Source organism: Pituophis catenifer, unplaced genomic scaffold, assembly GCF_029215685.1.
Source record: "Pituophis catenifer annectens isolate HBS135680 unplaced genomic scaffold, rPitCat1.0.hap2 SCAF_1, whole genome shotgun sequence".
Lineage (NCBI taxonomy): Eukaryota > Metazoa > Chordata > Lepidosauria > Squamata > Colubridae > Pituophis > Pituophis catenifer.
In genome coordinates this window covers 42,619,015-42,640,509 of record NW_027256881.1, presented here as the reverse complement: position 1 = coordinate 42,640,509, position 21,495 = coordinate 42,619,015, and the positions used below count along the sequence as shown (strand labels likewise).

At 37.6% G+C, this 21,495-nt stretch overlaps 1 protein-coding gene across 1 annotated transcript in view; it reads right to left on the bottom strand.

Moving 5' to 3' along the window:
- THADA (THADA armadillo repeat containing) overlaps positions 1–21,495 on the bottom strand; it is a 126,682-nt gene that overhangs the window by 53,625 nt on the left and 51,562 nt on the right. The window contains exon 26 of the mRNA XM_070948455.1: positions 19,498–19,589. Within this exon, the coding sequence (XP_070804556.1) occupies positions 19,498–19,589 (92 nt within the window). The remainder of the gene's footprint in view (positions 1–19,497; positions 19,590–21,495) is intronic.

Genomic DNA, 21,495 nt, shown 5'->3' with positions numbered 1-21,495 from the left:
CCTCCTTTCCTTCCTGCCCGGGCTCCTTAGGGCCCCAACAGGAAGCAATTGTTGGAGCTAAGCAGCCACCATGAGAAAGAGTTGGCAAAACAGCTGGCTCAGTTCAAATTGGATCTGGCTGAGAAGGAGACTCAGCAGAAGGACCCTACTGAGGACTAGGAGTATAGGCTTTCCAAGCAGAGGGAAGACTACGGGAGTGCAAGGCCAAGTACCGGCACCTAGAGGCTCAGCAGGCTGAGATGGTCAGCCAGTTCCAGGCCATGATGCAGTTCCACTGGAACAAGGTCTCTGGCTCTTCATCACCAGCGGTGCTTCCCTCCAGTTTTTGCCCAAAGCCCTGCAGCAGGAGGCCAAAGCAGACCCCATGTCAGAATTTCTGCTCCCTCCAACCCGCACAAAAAGACCCCAAAGGGGGAGCCTTTCCACAGCAACACAAACGTTCACTGCATATATTTGTCCTAGGGGCCGTAGTTTGAGGACCCCTGATTTAGTCCAATATAAAAAATGCAAATAATTTTTCTGAGGACCACCAAAATTTTCTCATGGACCACCAGTGGTCCATGGACCACCAGTTGGTGACCGCTGGTATAGATGGTGTTACTGGAGAAATGTAATAGTTGTGCAACTTGTTTAATGTGTGTGTGAACACTCCATCTGTGCTTGAGAACTGGATGAACACTGTAGTAAAAGAATGAATGAAAACTAGAAAGAGATTAATTTGTTAAGTGTGCCTGGGGAGAATACAATTTTTTGATTGAAAGTGCATGAGAAATAACAATAAACAAATTTCAGAAGCATGCTGAAACTTTGTGCCCAGCAAGAGGTGTACAAGTCAAATTGTGGTTTTTCAGCAGGTCATTGAATAATATATATCAATGAAAAGGAAAGTTAATTGTTTGTTGATTTAAAGAAAGTGAATAGGCTTGAAAGTGATAAATAGCCTTGAATTACACATACTTTCAAATATGAAGATAAAAGTTTATTGCTGAATGGAGTAGGAGCATAATGGAAGTAAAGCATTCAAGAGGATAAATGGAACACTTAGAACTGTTTATACATTGGGAAAGCAGAAAGACAAAGAGTTTCAGGCTCCTCTTATAATGTTTATGATTGCGTTAGAAGTGTGTTGCTTAATTTGAAATGTGAATGTACATTTGTATGAAAGCGATTCTGTGTTGGTTGTGAACTAAATAGTTTGCAGCAAATGAAAGATTATGATACAATGAATAGTATAGTTCTGAAAAATGAATATATCCGAAGATGAAGATAGCTGTGTCTGATAGGAAAACAGAGAGACTCATGGCAAAAAATTGGAACAAGGGAGTTGAATCTGTGTGCCTTGGGAGGAGGGTTACAAAAAAAGGGCAAAATGGATAGCGACATTTGAAAATGCACGAACAGCTGAAAGACATTATAGGAAGCCCTCACTTAACAACTTTAATTGGGAAAAGCAACTCCTTGGGATAAGCAAAGATGTAATTAAGTGAATTTCTATTGCTAAGCAATGCAATTGTAAAACACAACATCACATGACCATGAGGTTTAGAGATGACAATCCTGGCAGTCCCCGTTGCTGTCATTAAATGAGGACAATGCATCATGAAGCAAGGACCAAATGTAATCACAACTTGCTATTTCCTGTGGGCTTCCAAAAAGCAAAGTCATGGGGAAGCCAGCAGGAAGTCACTAGTCCCAATCACTAGAAGCCTTTCCTTTTTAGGTGGCTCATAAGTTGGCTAGTGGACAAGAACTACAAGTGGGCAGTTAATTGCTATGCAATGCAGGTGGGTGAGACTGTGGTGGGTGGGTACTATGAGCAGGCATGCAGATGGGTTCTAGAGGTAAGCAGGCAGGCAGGCATGTAGTTGGGTGCTATAGGCAGGTACAAGTGTGGGCAGGTGGGCAGTGAGTGCTCTATGTGGGTGTGAATCAGACTGCAAAACATAACTGTTTAACACATTAGTTATAATGATTTAACATTGGTGTTCGCTTAACAATAATAACCTCATGCTCAGTATATTAGCATATCAAATCTATATTTTCATTAGCTCTCAGTGTTTTAAAGTAAAATTAGAAAGATAATTATGAGTGTCTTTCTAATAAGGAAAAATGAAAGGAGCTTTAATATAGTATTTTAAATAATGCATTTAAAACAGAAAAATTAAACCTTCAAGTGAAATTCTTCATAGGTATACCAGCAGCAGGAAATTCTTATTTTCATTCAATTAGGTTCCCCCACTGCCCAAGATAAAGCTCAAAGAATTATACATTAATTTATTATTCCATTTTGTATTGAATTTATGGAAATTTAGTTAAGAAAAGCATGAACAAACACTGTATATTTACTTATATAGATACTTATATAGATCTTTTCAAATTGCTTGGCATCTAGCAATTTCATGGCTGATTACATAAGGAGTGTAATGTTCCTGATCATTATATTTAACTACCTCTCAACTGACAATATCTGGTTTAAATTCAAGCAGGCTTCAAGAACAGAAAAAGTGGGGGGGAAATCCAGGCATTAGTGGCGAACAGCAGCAAGAGCTACAATTAGGAAAGCATTCAAACATATGGAAATCTGAAATGGCATCAGTGGTAAAGTGTTGTAACATGCTCAGGAGCTACGCGCAGGCATGAGAGAATCATGCTGTACTGCGTATGCGAAAAACTAGATAAAGGTTGCAACAACTCATAGATAAGGGCTGCAACAATTCACTAGCAGCTAGGAGTGTAGATCTTCCCAAATTTGGGCATTGCTTCCATGTATTACTTGTACTTACGTATGCATTACATGAGACATGCTGTAATATATTATTGGCTTAAGCTAACAAACCCCTCCTGCCTTTGTTTGTGTATAATAAAAGAGGCTCCCGGAGTCAGATCTGGGTCGTCTCATCCCGAGAAAACTTGTGTCCGAGTCTTTCCTCAATATTGACCTCATGGGCGGCCCACGGAAAACTCACATCTGGTGACCCCGACGTGATATCCGTGTCGCCCACCCATCTCACCCCCGGCTGGGAATAGCCTCGCACCCAGGGACGGCCGTTGGTGAACGGAGCACCCTCCCACATCGTGAGTATGGGATCGGGCTTCTCGAAGGACCAGGCAATTCATCTCAATGAACTTCGAGATATCTGCAAATTATCTAGCCAGGCGGCGGGTAAGCCGCTTCCCATTCCCCCGAAAAAACATCTAATCAGTGTACTAAAATACATTTGGCAACATTATCCGGCTTATCCGGAAAAGGGCTCTTTAAAAGTGAAAGTGTGGAAGCATATAGGAACATGCCTCCACGAACCTCCCCGAGCCCTGGAAAAATTCTGGCACTCTGGAGATTGGCTATAGAGTGTTTAATTATGCATGAAAAAAAAAAAGAGCCTTCAGGACACTGATAATGGTTCCTTTTTAGATTAATGTCATCAAGGAATAGAAAATATAGCTCTGATGCCTTGGAAGAGCAACAATTAATTACAAGTCCTCCACCTGATTATAAAGTTAAAATTGTCACCTCAAAACCATCTTTAATTGAATCATCAGTTCCTTCTGAAGGAACTGGTAACACCCCCACTAAGCAGAATTCAAAGAAACAGTTAGACAAAAAAAGGGGGGGGTGGAATATAGAAGAAATTCCTATCGGCTGCAACTTTGCAAGTTTCTTCTGAATGTGCTTATCAAACCTTCAGAAAAATGCCTGTTTTTGGCAAGCGTCAACAAGCCTTCTCTAACATAAGGAAAAAAGCTACAAAGAATGCCACTTCTGAATGCCGAGGAGCAATTGTTGGGCTGGGAAAAGATCTTGATTTGGCAGATATGATTCAAGTGTGTCAGGATATAGGAACATTGTATAAAACCAATTTGTTAGCACTGCCTTATCATCAGGCAGCAAAACCTCAAGGAAAAGTGTAAAAATCCAAAAAGTGGGGGCATGTCTGTAACATCTTGCCCTCAAAACCCTGGTTATCATCGTATAGATGACATTTTAATTGGAGCACAAAAAATACAACCTAATTGGCTTTTTGAAATACAAAATGATTTATGTGTAAATGAATTGCACATTGCCCCAGAAAAAATACAGCTGTACACTCCTTATCTGTATGTGCAATTTCTTTCTGTTCCAGCTTTCCCTTGTATAAAGTTACCAAAAGTTATTTCCTTAGTAAATTTGCAACAATTACTGGGTACTATTAATTGGGTCCGCTCATATTTTTTTTACCTATGCATTTACTTAGCCCATTATTTGAGTTATTGACTAAAGGAAAAAAAAGCCAGGAGATTTAATTAACATCTTGAGTATTCAGTTTGTAGATTGGATCCCTCATAGAAATTGTCAGTTTGTTAATATTTCCTACTAGTAAGCTACCCACAGGAGTATTGGCTGCTTTAGAACAGCAAAAAGTATATTGCATTGAATGGCTTTATTTGTCTCATTACCATCTAAAAATGTTTTACCCTTTATTTAAGCTATTGCTGAAATTATAACCTTGGGGCGTAATCCAGACTGTCGAAGAAATGGAACTGATTTAATAAATATTGTTCTTTCTATCTCAAAATCTGACTTTCACTTCTGCAGCTATCTCAGCTTTCCACACCTTTTCTCAACAACCTTCCTCAACAATCTGATCTCTGACTCTCAGTATGTTTGTAAACTGTTTATTGTTCTTCCCACCCGGGGTTTAGCAGGTAATAAAATTAAAACCTGTCTAAATGGGAAGACTCAGATAATTTGAACTGATCAACTTGAAGTGATTTCTGTTAAAAATATTTTGTTGATGTGCATCTATAATGATAGTGTGTGGAATTGTATGTGGTTGAATTAATTATGATATGCTTGGCTGGCCAGCAAATTGACTGGGCTTGAACTTAAGGCTGTGGAAAAACAGGCAATGGTTATGGGCCCAATATCACCTTTTGTGATTAAAACTGCTGCCTGAAATTTTTTCCAGTTTTGGGAATAAGCTACTTCATTGAAATAATTTTAATGACTGATTTGCATGGAGGACGCATTAAATGAATTTTTTTATGTGAAAGTGGTTTATACGAAAGGTCTGATTGCAGTACAGATGTGAATGGGTGTGTATGTAGACATTTATTGGATTGCATGAAATGTAATTTTGTGTATAAGCATTTTTTTTCCTTTCTCTTCCTGTCCTCCCAGGAGGAGGGAGGCTCGTCCGTTTTAAAAAAGTTTTTTCCTTTCTCTCACCCCCTCCTTTTTTTCCCTGGGAGGTGAGAGGCACAAGAGGGGGGCTATGAGTTTTTGTTCTCTTCACCATTTTTTTTCTCTCAGAGAACCAGCCTGAGAAAGACGGGGTAAAGGGTGATATCTGATACCTGCCTTTGCAGTTTCAGAGTATTGACTCAAAATACCTCATTTAGATTGTTTGTTTTATTTTTGAAGCTGTTTTTCTTACTCCTTTATGTTTTTATGTCTACGTGCATTTTGCATACTTAACAGATGGCATGTTTGTTCTTTGTTTGTCTGTTGTTTGTTTATTTGTTTTTTTGTTTGTCAGCAGCAAAAACTGCTGCCATTTTTAGGAATTATCACAGAGATGAGTTAGAAATTACAATATGTAGACAGAGAGATAAAATACATAGGACATTTAATTAATGAAAGAAGATAACACCTGAAGAGTTGAGGAAATTTCTAGGATTGACTGGATATTGTAGGCTGTGAATAGATAATTGTGCTATTTGTATGAAGACTGGTATGCAAAGAACCCAGTGTTACAGGGAATGTAGGGGTATGGCTTTGAGGGTTTTAACCCAGAAGTGGGGAGGGAAGGAAAACAGAAAGTTGACTTTTGGAAGTGCATGTAAGAAAAGACATTTAGGTAAGTTGGTTTGCACAGACTTGGGCTGGCTTGGAAGCCAGAATGGCAGTGGGAAAAGGATTTGAATGTATAGTGTTATAAGGAGATTTGTTTATTGGAAGGTTATAGATATTGTGGGTGGCGGAGACAGAGATTTCCATCAAAATAAAAAAAAGCATTGGCGAAGCAATTTGGTCTCACGGCAGCCGAAGCGACTGCCATCATACAACAATGTCCTACCTGTAGTCAACAAGCTCATTCTATCCCTATGGGTGTAAACCCTAGAGGTCTCAAAGCTTGTGAAATTTGGCAAATGGACGTCACAAGGTACGACTCCTTTAAACCATGGAACTACCTGCATGTGACCATTGATACCTATTCTGGATTTATCATGGCATCCCCACAAAGGGGAAAAGCAACCAAACATGTAATAAATCATTGTATTCGGACTTCTGCATCGATGGGACGCCCAATTGAACTTAAAACTGACAATGGACCTGCATACACCAGTACTGCCTTTGCAGACTTTTGTAACAAGTGGTCCATCACACACAAATTTGGCTTATAAATTGAAAGAGGAAAAATGCCTCGGCCTCCCAGCCATGCAAAACAAACTCAATCCTTGCTTATATACTTTGAACTTTCTTAACCTGACTGGACAGCCTCCCACATCGGCTGCGACCCGTCATTTTTCTGCTTCTCCATCAGCTACCCCAAAACCGAAGGTCTCTTTCCGCCAACTACCTGATCCTGCATGGAGAGGGCCCGCTGACCTTATTACCTGGGGCCGTGGATACGCTGCTGTCCAGTACAAAGATCGCATCATTTGGATCCCCAGAAGACACGTAAGACCGTTTCATTTACAACAAAAAGGAGAAACCCCTGGTGCTGAGATTTAAGAAGAAAACACCTTGCTGAGTCCTACCGGCAACAGACTCTCAACGCACAGCGGAAGATTCATCAGGAGGAAACTACCTTCACATTGTACATATACATTTTATTAGCCTTACTATAGCACTTTCTTACACATACTAATGTTAGTAGAAGTTTAGGAGTGAGTTTTGTGGGTAATTGTTTTTCTAATTTTGCTAGTAATTTTGTTTCACACGTATAAGTGACTATGATTTGTTTATGGCCTTGGACATTGTTAGCTTTGGGACTCTCAAGTGACCATGTAAGGAACATCAAATCCCCACATACATACACTTCAAGTCAAGTACGCTTCCGCCACAAACGCATTGTCTATGCACAAGGTCCTTACTTTCTACCTAAGTCTACTCCACCACCTAAGGTTCCCATATTGACATTTCCAGCTGAAGGGGGAGTGAATAAGGACAATGGGCCTCTGCAACAATTGCATAAAGGAGACTATATCACGGATTCTGGAATTAAGTCACGATCTTGCATCTATTGCCCCTACATCTCATGATCCTTCATGTCAGCAGCCTCTACATTCAATCATGATGGGACAGTAATAAAAGACATTCAAATAGCTGCTAATCGGACAAACTCCACTACTCCTATTTCCCAAACCACACCCACCGCTGACACCAGGTGGCTCATTAAAAACTCAGATATCCAGAGGCATCTTGCCCAATCTCGGGTGGCAATGAACTATCGGGATCTTCATTTATTAAATATCTGGACAGTACATACGTTCAACGAGACTATCAAGGTGCTGAAGCTGATGAACAAAGAACTGGCTGAAATCAGGGAGGTGGTCTTACAAAACCGATATGCCTTAGATATTATGCTAGTAGCTACCTATGTATCTGATTATCAGTATAACATCACTCACACCATAGAACATATGGAAAAGTTGATCAAAAACAATCCCTTATCATCCAATGGATCTGGCGCCATTGACATCTGGGCTGCCCTTTGGTCATGGCTCCCGGATGGTTCTTGGTTGAAATCAATTATGCCAACTATTGTATTTATAATCGTACTGCTTGTTTTGCTTTGTTGCTGTATCCAATGTCTCCCCTCCCTTCTGCAAATGTGCAAAGGTTTTATTCCCTCCAATAGGAAGGACGTCCTGATAAGTGAAACCACAGCCCTTCTGGAACTGGAGGAACAAATCAGGTGTGGTCAGAGAAGGTGCTTGGGACTTACAGGATAGGGCTTCCAGAATAACTCAGAGGTTACAAACTCCTGACGTGGTTTTCTTGGGTGCCTGGATCTGGATGGATTTACAATTTGTGCGAGCGATTTGTGGAAATGTATAACTGGAATACAACTCAGAAACTTGATGGCCTACCTCGCATGACATCTCCTGGCCACTTTTCCACTAACTTTGTTCACCGTAATAAAAGGATGGGTGAGCTACAAACATTTGCAGAAACCGGATGGCTGAAGAACATATTGTCTACTGTACTCATGATCGTTGCTTTGCTTATTTCTGTATGTTGTAGTATCCAATGTATTCCTGCTTTGTTTGCTATGATGACAAACATGTTTCCCAGGCATAAAGAGAACATCATAATAACAACACAGCTAACCCTGTTGCAAAAAAAATTAAAACAAAAAGTAGGAGATGTTGTAACATGCTCAGGAGCTACGCGCAGGCATGAGAGAATCATGCTGTACTGCGTATGCGAAAAACTAGATAAAGGTTGCAACAACTCATAGATAAGGGCTGCAACAATTCACTAGCAGCTAGGAGTGTAGATCTTCCCAAATTTGGGCATTGCTTCCATGTATTACTTGTACTTACGTATGCATTACATGAGACATGCTGTAATATATTATTGGCTTAAGCTAACAAACCCCTCCTGCCTTTGTTTGTGTATAATAAAAGAGGCTCCCGGAGTCAGATCTGGGTCGTCTCATCCCGAGAAAACTTGTGTCCGAGTCTTTCCTCAATATTGACCTCATGGGCGGCCCACGGAAAACTCACAGTAAAGGGCTGAATAAAAGAAAAAGTCTGAAGACGTTTAATTTATTAAACAAAATTCTACCTAAACTAGGGTTCAACTTTATAACCATAGCTCAATGGTAGGGCACATTACTTTCTTATGAAAAACCTCATTTCAATCTTTAAAGTCTTTAATTAAAAGAAACTCTGACAAAAGAAAACTGGGCAGGATAAACCTACCATATTATACATGATATGATATGATATGATATGATATGATATGATATGATATGATATGATATGATATGATATGATATGATATATGATATGATGTATGATACGATATGTTGCTATAAGGAAAAAAATCAGCATGTACTTTTTTATGCCAACATCAATATTTGCTGCTTACATGTGCAACCTTTAAAATTCTAATCCAACTTACTCGTTACAAAAATTACCATACTTAACAAAGGGAATAAAGTTTGATTTCACAAAAAAACAAACAATAGTACTACTTTGAATTATTTTGGTTATCTTCCTAGCCAGCGTGAAACCAATATAAATATATTTATATTTATATTTTACACAAAATTTGAAAAATTAAAATGAATTCAGACTTTTACATGTTTTGTGCCATATTCACTAAAATTAAAACTACTTCTTTTCTGAAGAGTTGCATTTTCACAGTAAAACATCTATTACTTCTAAGGAATGCAACAAAACGTGATCTGGTGCTTCTCTCCAGAAAATCATTTCCTTAGAGTAGGGGTGTCAAACGCAAGGCCCGGGGGCCAGATCCAGCCTGCAGTATGCTTAGATTTGGCCCGCAGAGCCCCAACACGAGGGATGTTGAGCCCCTAGCCCCTAGCCCCTAGCCCCCCCCCAAGGTCAAGCACAACCCTGATGCGGCCCTCAATGAAATCGAGTTTGACATCCCTGCCCTAGAGATTTGCCCCAATCCCGTTAGCCTTTTGCAGGGCATTCAAAACTTGGCTTTGCCATCAAGCTCCAGACCCTAATAGTAAAGAACAAGTCTGTTTCTGGGTCTTGTTTGTGTTAACATAAAATAACATAGCAGCCAAATTATTTTATTGTTTTTAAAGTTGTTGGTTTTTTTACTGTATTTTTACTGTTTTTAACTGTTAGTCATCCAGAGTCATGCATTGGTGGCCATATAAACATAATAAATAAATAAATGTCAGGAATTAAGAAACCAGAGTTCTCTCGGAAAAAATATTGTATCTTGAAAGCAGTGCATTAAAAAATCATATTAGAGAAGAAAATTACAAAAGATGTTTTCTTCAGAAATATTACTCTCCATAGCATCTGTAGGTCATTACCTATCAATGTTTTAATAAAAGCATATTTTTTTACTAAAAAGGAAGGGAATGAAATTTTGAAAATGTAATGGAAAGCTGAAACATGGTTTTAATGCAAAAGTAAAGGTAAAAGTATCTTCTCGTAAGAATTTAGTGGCAAAACCTCTGAAGAAAGAAAAGTATTTTCTAAATTGCAAGCTTCTTTATGGAACATGAAAATCCAAGGAAATTCCTGTTAATCTGCCCCAACTAGACCCAAGGAATAATGGAACGGTAGAACCTCTGGAACAGTGATAATAAATTGCAATAAACAATAACTATGGAAAGTTCCAACTTTATGTAACCTGTCTGGAATTTTGCTGAATTTTAAGAATAAAATATATTTATTCAGATATCAAAGTAGAAACAATCATAAATTTAAAAATACTCAAGTTGTTGTAGCAAATGCTAGTATCAGATGTGCTTACAAATTGACAGTCACTAAAAAATACCTTTTATTATTTTATTTTACTTTTTCTACATCTGTAATAATTTGTAGTATATCTTAAATACATTTGTGTGTTTTCAAATATTTTGTATCTATATAAATACTATTTTTAAGATATGACACACCAATAAATATTTGCAACTTTGAATATTTGGTATTTAATATCTGTGCTTTATTTTATGATTTACTGGATTACAAAAGTACAACTACAAATACCGTATTTTCCGGCGTATAAGACGACTTTTTAACACATGAAAATCTTCTCAAAAGTCGGGGGTCGTCATATACGCAGACCAGCCCAAAAGGCTCTGATGAGCCTTAAATGGCTCTGGCGATCCAAGCTCTGACGATCCCAGCTCTGCCTGCTAATCAGGCAACTCAGCTGGGATCGTCAGAGCCATGTAAAAGGAAAAAAGTTTTCCCCCTCCAGTTTGCTTACCTTAACTGCTAGTCGCAACACTTGCCTTGCTTCGCTTGCCTGAATCCATTCCATCAGCAAGCCACTCCCTGCCTGCAATCAAGCAGGCAGGGAGTTGTGGACTTCAACTCCCAGAATTCCTCAGCCAGAAAATCAAAGCTGGATGAGGAATTCTGGGAGTTGAAGTCTACAAATCTTAAAGTTGCCAAGGTTGGAGACCCCTGTTCTATTGGGTAAGTTTTTTTCCCCTTTGGGAGCTTTAAAAAAAATAGTTAATTGGGGTTTTTTTTTAGTTGTTCTTTTTTAGACCTAGCCATTTAAAGTTTAGGAAGTTTTAAATTTAGTTTTCATATAAAAATAAAATAAAATAAAATAAAATAATATTTGTGCAGCTTTCTGAGATTTAGTGTGTTTCTGTAGTGTTTCACTCTAACTACACAAACACACAAAATCTCACAAAGCTGTATGTGGAATTTTGTGTGTGTAAAGTGTGAAAGTTGTTTTTTGGGGGCTTTTTGTGGCTGTGTGAGGTTCTTGCTTGTTGCAGGGGCCATTTTGGGTCTAGCACAGCTGCTTTTACATTGTGGGTGAGCCAGTTGATGTTTTTTAATTTTTATTTGGTGTGCGTTGGAAGAGGGGTAGTCTTATATGGCGAGTATAGCCCAAACCCTATATTTTAACAGGAAAAGTCGGGGGTCATTTTATATGTCCAGTCATCTTATACGCCGGAAAATACGGTAGACCAAAATTAATCATTAATATTAATTTGACCAAACAAAAATATAACCTGCCTTCTCTGAAAATGCAAGACCTAAAATGAAGGTCCACGTGAGTTTTCACCTATATTTTATAAATTATTTTATCCTGCTCTTATACTAATGTTTTATTTATAGTCTACACGGAACAATAAAAGTCATAAGGTAACTAGCAGAATGGGGGGGGGGACACTCCGAGTAGCGGATAATATGAACCACTCAGACATCTTAAAGGAAGTTGGGAAACAATCTTTCTTTGGTGCTAGTCTATACAAGTTTTCCATGGAAAAGCATTCTCAGCAGGTATTCTACCAGAAAAATTTTTCAAGTAGTTAAGAGAATTATACTTTAACAAACAAGCATACAATATTTTTATTTTTAAAAACATTATATTTCTGAAAGAAGCCAGATTGGTGTAGGACTCAAGATACTAGCCTAGAAACCAGGAGACTGTGAGTTCTAGTCCCATCTTAAGCAGAAAAGCCAGCTGGGTGATTTTGGACTAGTCACTTACTCTCAGCTCAACTATTTCACAGGGCTGTTGTTGGGGAGGAAACAGGAAGTATTCACCATCTTGAATTAATTATAAAAAACAAAAGTAGGATTAAATATAATAAATAAATATGTACAGGGAATGTAAAAATATATATTTTAAAAGCATTCAAGTACAAGTTAAAATGAAATGCTGATACAAAGATAGGACCTTATTGTGGAACAATATAACCAGCTGAATTGTTTAAATAGGTATTGCAAAAAAAAAAAAATTATCAGTTATACCTTTGCAAAGATTAGTGATTATAGGAGATATTCTAGTCCATATCAATTTAAGCACAATTTTAAAAATAACAAAGATTTGAGAGGGACTGCAATCTGGCAGTAATCCAGTATGGCAAGTAGTCCTCAATTTATGACCACAACTGAGCCCAAAATTTCCATTACTAAGCAAGACAATTGTTAAGTGAGTTGTGCCCCATTTTACAACCTTTTTTTGCCACAGTTGTTAAACAAATCACTGCAGTTGTTAAGTGAATTATGTGGTTGTTAAACAAATCTGCCTTCCCAATTGACTTTACTGGCCGGAAAATCCAGCTGAGGAGGTTATAAATAGCAATAGCACTTAGACCTATATACCACTTCACAGTGTTTTTTCAACCCTCTCTAAGCATATTTACAGAGTCAGCATATTGCCCCCAACAATCTGGGTCCTCATTTTACCAACCTCAGAAGGATGGAAGGTTGAATCAACCTTGAGCTGGTGAGATTCGAATTGCCAAATTGCAGGCAGCCGGCAGTCAGCAGAAGTAGCCTGCAGTACTGCACTCTAACCACTGTGCCACCACTAAATGGTGATCACATGACATCAGAGCAGTGCAACTGTCATAAATACACACCAGTTGCCAAGCGACCAAATTTGAACGCATGACCATGAGAATGCTGCGACGGTTATAAGTGGGTAAACTGGTCATAAATCACTTTTTTCAATGCAGTTGTAACCTTGAACAGTCACTAAATGAATGGTTGTAAGTCAAGCACTATCTGTAATAGTTAGGATTCTATTGTAGGACAATAGAGAAAACAATTTAGACACCATTTCTACATTGTCACTTTGGGTACAAATTATTTTTGTGAATTATTCACAGATATAATTCAAATTTATTAAGCCAAGAAAAAGAATGTCCAAGAATGTAGAATAATTCAATATCAGTAAAATGAAAAAAAATAAAATAAAAGATTGATGAATGTGGTGTTTGTTTTTCAAGGAACAGCAAGGCAACATGCTTAAATACCAGAAAGCAAACAACACTGCTTAAGTTCATTGACTTGAGAAAACACTCTTTTATACTGCATAGTTCTAAAATAAATACTTTGGGGAAACAGAGAACAAGCTATTGTACCTTGGCTTCCATTTTCTTTCAGACAGAAACCGATAGAGCAAACATTCCTGAGGGCTTACCTTGCCTGTGTTTCTATAAAGTTAATAACTGAGCTGTCAGTCAAGGCATATATAAATACAGTAATGCTTTCTGCTTTAGAAGCTCTCCTATTTACAAGAGCAGGCAGCCAAGATTCTGAAATGACTCCATGGTCTGTTGGCTTTGATCTCTTTTATACTCTACTCTCCCAGTATCTGTTAGTTTGCTATTTATGATACCTTTGTGTATTTAGGCATAAGTAAAGCCACTGTGAAAAGCCAGCAATTCTTAATGATGAAGGAGGTAAATACATCAGGTAGTGCAAAGGATTAAAAAAAAAACCCTCCAAATACTGTCATTTGTTAATGCAGGAGACTGATAGCATTGCTTTTCTAATGTTAAAAAAATAACGCTTAGTAGTGTTATTTAAGCATGTACTAGCTTTGTAGTTGTAGAAACCTTTCACATCTTGCATTTACTGTCTAAGATGTTCCCAGGATATCAAAACTAATTTCAGCTGACTTACAATTGTGACTGCAGCCATGGTAGAATATCACAGCTTTGCTACCAAACAGCCCCATTTTGGAACAACATTGTGGTTAGCATTCTTAAAAAGATTTCCTTCTAGGTAAGGAACAATTGCCACTTGTTCTTGTGACAATGTTACTAAAGATATATAAGGTTCTGTTCTGCACCTTTTTAAGGGGGATTATATGTAACAGTTATACCTAAAGGTCAAAAATTTGACTCTGCAAAAAAGGCAATTTTGAAAGAAGACCCACTGCACTTCAGAGAATTGAGCAGCAAATTAGAAAATACAATGAGAAAGATTGGTTCAAACTCAAGAAAAACAAAGGAGAAAAGCTCCTTGTTGACTCAACACATGATTAAAGATGCATCAATTAGACAACATTCCTGTGATACTATCATTGGGAAAACTAGACAAGAACTGAAAAGGAAGCTGATTATCATTCCAGGAGATTTATGTATGTGTGTGTGTCTGTGCGTCTGTATGTATGTATGATATTTCATGTTTCTAGACCTCCCGTCCATCAAGGTTATAGTTATAGATCCTTTTGAAGAAAGAAAGATATAAACACAAATTCTCTGCCTAGAACTTCACAAGGATCCAAAACTAGGTCTATATAAGAATATATCCTATTCCCTGGTCAGTCACTCTCTCTGAGTTCACCTCACCTCACAGGATTGTTGTTGTGGGAAAATAGGAGGAAGGAATATTAGATATGGTCTCTGCCTTGAGTTGTCTATAAAAATAATAAAGGTGGGGTATAAATTAAATAAATAAATATATAGAAAATATATATGCCAAAGAATAAATAAAACTCTTTCAATAATGTGAACAGAAATAAGCTCTGACCTACTGATTTGCTTTTCTCTAACACCACTCTAAATACCAATGGCTGATTTTAGTACTACGTGAACTTTCAAAGTTCTCTGTGCTATGACAAATGTATTAGGCATTAGGAGGATAAAGTTGCTTATCTTTATGAGAATGTGAATACTATTTTTAATAACAGCACCTACTAAGGTGCCCTGTGCACCAGCTGTTCTAACTGAATGGGACACTTTTTAACTACTGAGCCTGAAGGTATAAAGAAGGTGGTGCACTTGAAAAAAAACAAGTTTTCAGAGTTTGGGGACATTTGGCAAATTATATCTTCCAAGGGACAGAAAAATGATGTTTATCTTTTAGAAATTTTTAGACAATCTTTTCCTGGATTGTTTCTATAAATTACTGCAATGACACTATGTGACAATTGTTCTGTACCTGCTTGCAAGGATATGCTCAAAGAGTAATATTTGATAGCTGAAATAATAATATTAGTAATTCGGCATTCTGCAAATTAGTGCAAAAGCCCAGTTTTATCCACAAAACAATGTAACATCTAAAAGAAGGCACCATGGATGGCTATAAGAGTTGTACAGCTAGATGTCATCAAAACAATGATAACATACCTATTTCTCCTCTATATCATTCCAATTTTAGTATATGTGCTGTCGAAGCGAGCACAATAACATACCTATTTCTCCATAACATCTGAATTAAAAGCTAACTGAACTGAACATTAATAAGGCCATTAAGATGTAAACCAATCTGAGTTGGATAGTTCTCAGGGATGGAATTTGGGGAAAGTGCCTATTCTGTATGGAATTTAATTTATATCCCACCTTTCATTCAAGAGCTCAAGGAAGGAGATATATAGCATTCCTCCTATTTTTCCCCACAGTGATGCAGGTTGGGTTGAGACAGAATGACTGGCGCAAAGTTACCAACAGCTTCCAAAGTGAAGGATGAACTAAAACCTGATTTTCCTGCTCCATGTCCAGTACTTTAACTGTTTTATTACTCTGGCTCTCAGTGTGTTGCACTGTCTGAGAAACAATATATATATATATTTTAAATTAAGCTCAACCCAACTTTTAAAGTAACTGGCGTACCAACTACAACCCTTCCTGGACAGAGATGTTCTCATAAAAGACAACTCATATTTACATTACTGTAATGTACTACTGTGTGTGGATCTGCCCTTGCATTTGATTTAGTAACTGACGCAGAATGCAGCAACTTAATTTACTGAACTAGCTGGACTGGACTAGATGATGTTTTCTTAGAACAACTAGGGAAATAAATGGGGATATTTTTTGATTAAACCTCAACTTCTGTATCTTTTCAACATAGCACTGCCAGTGATTCATAAAGTTAAGAAAATGGATTTCATTTACATATATGTATCAAAATAAGTGCTTGGAAATGAAGATTCAAAAGAGATGAAATAAATGAATTTCTAAATTGATGAGACTTTCTTATTCGTATTAGATGTGAAACTGTTACCAGACATCAACCTGATTTGGTGATTCCTAAGCTTTAGAAAATACTAGTTATTGTTTTGGCTGGTGTCTGGCAAGCAAACTTATTTACTCTTTATATTCTCTAACACATTTTAAAAACAAGGAGGAAAGTTCTGTATATTAGGAATTACCAGTAAGTATGTTCAACTCCATCCAAAGTTGAAAGAGTTAAAAAAAGACCAATAGGAGTGCAGGGGTAATGAGTTTGAGGAAAGTAATTAATTATAAAAATATGGTAGAGCAAATAGAAGAGAAGGGAGTGGAAGATATTTGGGTACAAATATATTTTCCAGCATTTGCTTTAAACTTAAAAAACATTCCACTTAATGGAATGATAATCAAAGTAATATTCTGAAATAAGCCACATCTACTTGAATAAGACTTCCTCTTTTAGTCAGCCTGGATGTTTCCATTCATTTGGATGATGAAAGCCGTTGCTGTTAGTTAAGAAAAAATGTATGGAGATCCATGTACTGTTAATTTACAGAAATAAAATTTGACTTTTATGAATCAGTCCCTACTTGCAAATTTCACAATTCAAAACTATTGTCATATTTAAAGTGACCAAACTAGCTATAGAAAATGTAATCCAAATTCAAGATCAAGTTGAAAACAAAGGCTGTCCAAGGAAACCAAACAAAACATACTCACTGTAGGTGCACTGCATTTATTTTATTTAAAAAATGTATCAAGGGAGACACCTAGTGGTTTTGAAATAGAGGTGAAAAACAATAAAAGTTTTCTTCAGCAGCAATTTTAGGAAATAATTGGTTCTCAAAGATCAATTTAAAATAGTGTCAATGCATTTGTGTTACATAAAGAACTCGTACATTCCAGTAGATTCTGGTTATTTCTCAAAAACATTCTGAATTTGTTAAGTGTGCAAGGGAAGATGTTTGGCACAATTCTGAATGAGAGATAACAATGAGCCAAATCTGAAATGTATAGTGTGGCTATATGCCAGACAAGAAATAAGCAGCTGAGATTTCTGATCTTCATCAAGACACTGAGAAATGTATAAAAATAACAAAATATATTGTACTTTTCTTGCATCAGAAAAAGCAAATGATAAAGTGAATAGGCTTAAACTAAGCAATGTTTTCCAAAAATGTGGAGTTGAAGATCAATTGCTAGTCACATAAATGCTATATATAATGGAAATAAAACATGTGTGATAGTCTTGAACTTAGTGAAAAGTTCAAGACTGATCAAAAAGTCATATATTTCAGATGGTGATTCAGAAGGTTTTTTTCAGATGATTCAGATAATAATTTTAATGCATTATATACAAGGTAAGCAAAATGTTTGTGATGTTATTAGAAATGTATCTGTTGGAGATGTGACTACATGTTGCATTTGAGGCTAAAAACATGAATGAATCGCAGCAAATGTTAGACCAGAGGTGGGCAATTAATTTTCCCAAGGGGCCATGTGACAAACTGAGATTGTTGTGAAAGGCAGCCATCATCCAGCCGCCGCCACCCCAGCCCTGATGCTGCCCCCACCCTGGCCCCCACCAAGCTGTACCATCACCCCACCACTGATGCCACCATCACGCCAATGCCCCACACCCCACAGTCCCTACCACTGCCAATGTCTTGCCCTGTGCCGCTGCTGTCACAGGCTGGACTGGGACTGCCCATTGGCTGATGTGGCCCATGGGCTATAAAATGCCCAGGTCTGTGTTAGACTATATGATACAAGGAACAGTGTGGCTCTGATGGTTAACATGTCAAAGACCAAGAAGGTTGTGTTTGATGAGAAAAACAGAGGAATGATTGCAAATAATGCATAAATGATGAAAAACTAGAAGAAGTATATGCACTTATATTCTTTGATTGAATGTTTGCTAACAATAGGGAAATGGAGAGAGAAATTTTAAGATGTGCAGATGCCTGAAAAAAAGTAACAGTTGGTATGTGGTCTTTTGCAAGAAAGGTTTGTACAATTGGAATATCTCTGGAGATCTAATAGTAGCAGCTCTGCTGCTTGCAATGCAGCCTGGATATACCAAGTACTATTGTTACATATGCGAATGAGGCAGCCATGCAAGAGAATCATATTAGATTAAAAACAAATGGCCACTCTTAAAGAATTTGAGGCTGGACAGAAAAATATGGTACATGAACCAGTTGTTGATCCAACGAAGGTATTTTTGCCTCCACTTCACATAAAACTTGGACTGATGAAAAATTTTGTAAAAGTGATGAACCAGAAAGATAAAGGTTTTGGGGGTTTTGAGACAAGTGCTTCCAAGAATAATGTCAAGATTAAGGAAGGTTTGTTGGTCCACACATCAGATATGTCATCTAGACAAGTGGTTTGAAGGTCTGTTAGTGGAGCCAGAGAGAATTGCCTGGAAAGCAATTCAAGGATGTTGTTGAGAATTTTCTTGGCAACTACAGAGCACCAAACTACATTTAGCTGATTGACAAACTTCTTACAGCATAAAAGATCATAAAGTGCAATCTCTCATTGAAGGTTCATTTTCTGCATTCACACTTGGATTTTTTTCCCAATAATGTAGATGCAATCAGTGACAAACATGGCCAAAAGTTTCACCAGGATATTGCTAGAATGGAAAAACAGTAATGGGACAACTGAAATCCATCAACACTGACTGACTATTGCTGGATACAGCAGTGAGCTGCATCAAACAGCGAGTACAAACTAAGATCACTTTTAGCTCTGTTGAATTCATGCATATTTTGAAAACTTTATGCAATTATATATATTATAGCTATTAAAAGTTAATTTCATATTTCTCAGGATACCTACGTGACACAGACATTCTGAAATTATACTTGTGTTAAGTTTGAAAGGATCTATCATACTCACCAAACGTTTTTGAGAAAGAAAAACTTTTGGAAAAAAATTATGTCCGATGTAATTAAAGGGTATAATCAATTCATCAGAATGTAATTCTTGGGATTGTTTTTTTAAAAAGGCTCCATATCATTTGGTAAAATTATCTTTCACATATACATGTAATCAAACTTTATAAATTTGTTCTCAACTATGATACATTTTACAGAAGTATTTCTTACTGAAATGAACATACCTGTTTTTCTTTGAGCTCTCATCCTTTGCTCTCTTCACTCCAAATATTCTTGTAATGAGAGTGCTAAAGAGAAGCGTAGATGAATTTCTCACCTAATATATTAAGCAACACAGCAAATATTAAGATATTTGTATCCAGTTTCTAACAGGATTGTTTATTTATTAAATTTATATGCCACTCCATCTTATCCTGAAGAGTGGCTCAAAGGAGGGGTCAAACGTGTCATCAGTTTGGAGTACTTTGTGCCCACAAGAGTCCAGCCCTCCTTGAATTCCATTCTTATCAACCCTCAATTTGCCTTGACTGTTAATAGTTCAGATTCTTATAGTGAGCTAGCATGAATTAAACCTGTACTCTTTCGAACAACCTTGGTTCCTGATTTCTTGCACCTGACATTCTTGATAAACAAGCAATGCAGTAAGGATTCCCTGCTTTCTTCCTACCCCTAATAACATATTTTGAGAAACAAGGGAGAAGAAACCCCCATTCCCTACACATTTTTAAGAATATCATCATCATCCACTTTCCTAGATGATGGATATTGAGAAACCAAGGGAGATGGTTTTTATCCCCATTTTTTATTAGAATCAGCATGTAGGAGAAGTAATATCATGCTGAATATATACTTACATTACAATTCAAGATGCAATTTGCAGATTCCAAGTGGGGAAAGGGGGATTACTTAATCTGGACCAGCTGTCATAGCATATCTATGATTCTCCTACTTTCAGTACTATTCTTTAAATACATGCTAGATTTTAGATGTACAGTCTCCTGGCCTTCTGCAAAGGAGTCAAAACTTGGCATTGTGGCCTTGCATTGGGGCACAAAGAGCCACACAACTGTGGGCTGGCTGGCCTCATGAGAAACCCTCCACCTGTGTTAATTAATGCTAAATGCCCATTTTGAATCTTTTAACTTTTTTGAAATTTTATGTTATAATTTTAAATTGTTAAATCTTAAATTAATTTTAATATTTTAATGTTAATTTTATATATTGATTATATATTGATTATGCTGTTCATCGACCAGAGCCTAGTTCAGAAATATGATTGATTGATTGATTGATTGATTGATTGATTCATTCATTCATTCATTCATTCATTCATTCATTCATTCGAGGGAGGGAGGGAGGGAGGGAGGGAGGGAGGGAGGGAGGGAGGAAGGAAGGAAGGAAGGAGCCTAATAAGAATAGTATACAATTTTTTGTCCTGTGGGTTCTTAGCTATCTAAAGACATTTCCTGTTGTCTTATTTCTTTACTTACTACACAGGATTTTGTAATATTTGGAGCATGGTTTTACCACAAAATATAATATTTTATACAGAAATAAATACAATATTTATATTTCATATTATGTTTTATATTACAATTTAAGTGTTCTAACTTTATCAGTACTTTATAATACAATGATGGCTAACCTTTTTGCCATCGTGTGCCAGGAAGGGGCGGGGGGCGGGGAAGATTCGTGCGTGCGCGTGCCCACACCCATAATTCTATGTGCCCCGCGCATGCACACGCAACCCTCCCTCGCCCCCGCTCCTGGCATGTGATAGCCCAGTAGGCTCGTTTTTCTTTCTCACCTGGCTCCAGATCCTCTCTATGTATCTGTGGAGTTGGAAAACGGGCTATTTCGGGCCTCTGGAGGGCCTCCGAGGGGGTGGGGAAGGCTGTTTTCGCCCTCCCCAGATGCATAGAGAGGATCTGGAGGATCTGGAATGAGAAAGAAAAACGGGCCTTCCACACCCCTCCCCCAGGCCCTCCGGACGCAGGAAACAGCCTGTTTCCCTACTTCTGGTGGACCCAGAAGGCCCGAAAATCAGTTGGCATCACGCTGGAGCTGAGCTGGCGTGCCAGGCAACATGGCTCCGCGTGCCACCTGTGGCACCCGTGCCATAGGTTCGCCATCACGGTTATAATACATCTAGATACATCTCTCTCAGTTTGCTCATTACAACTCATTGTGAATAATAAGAGATTAAATCTTTATAAAAGGGA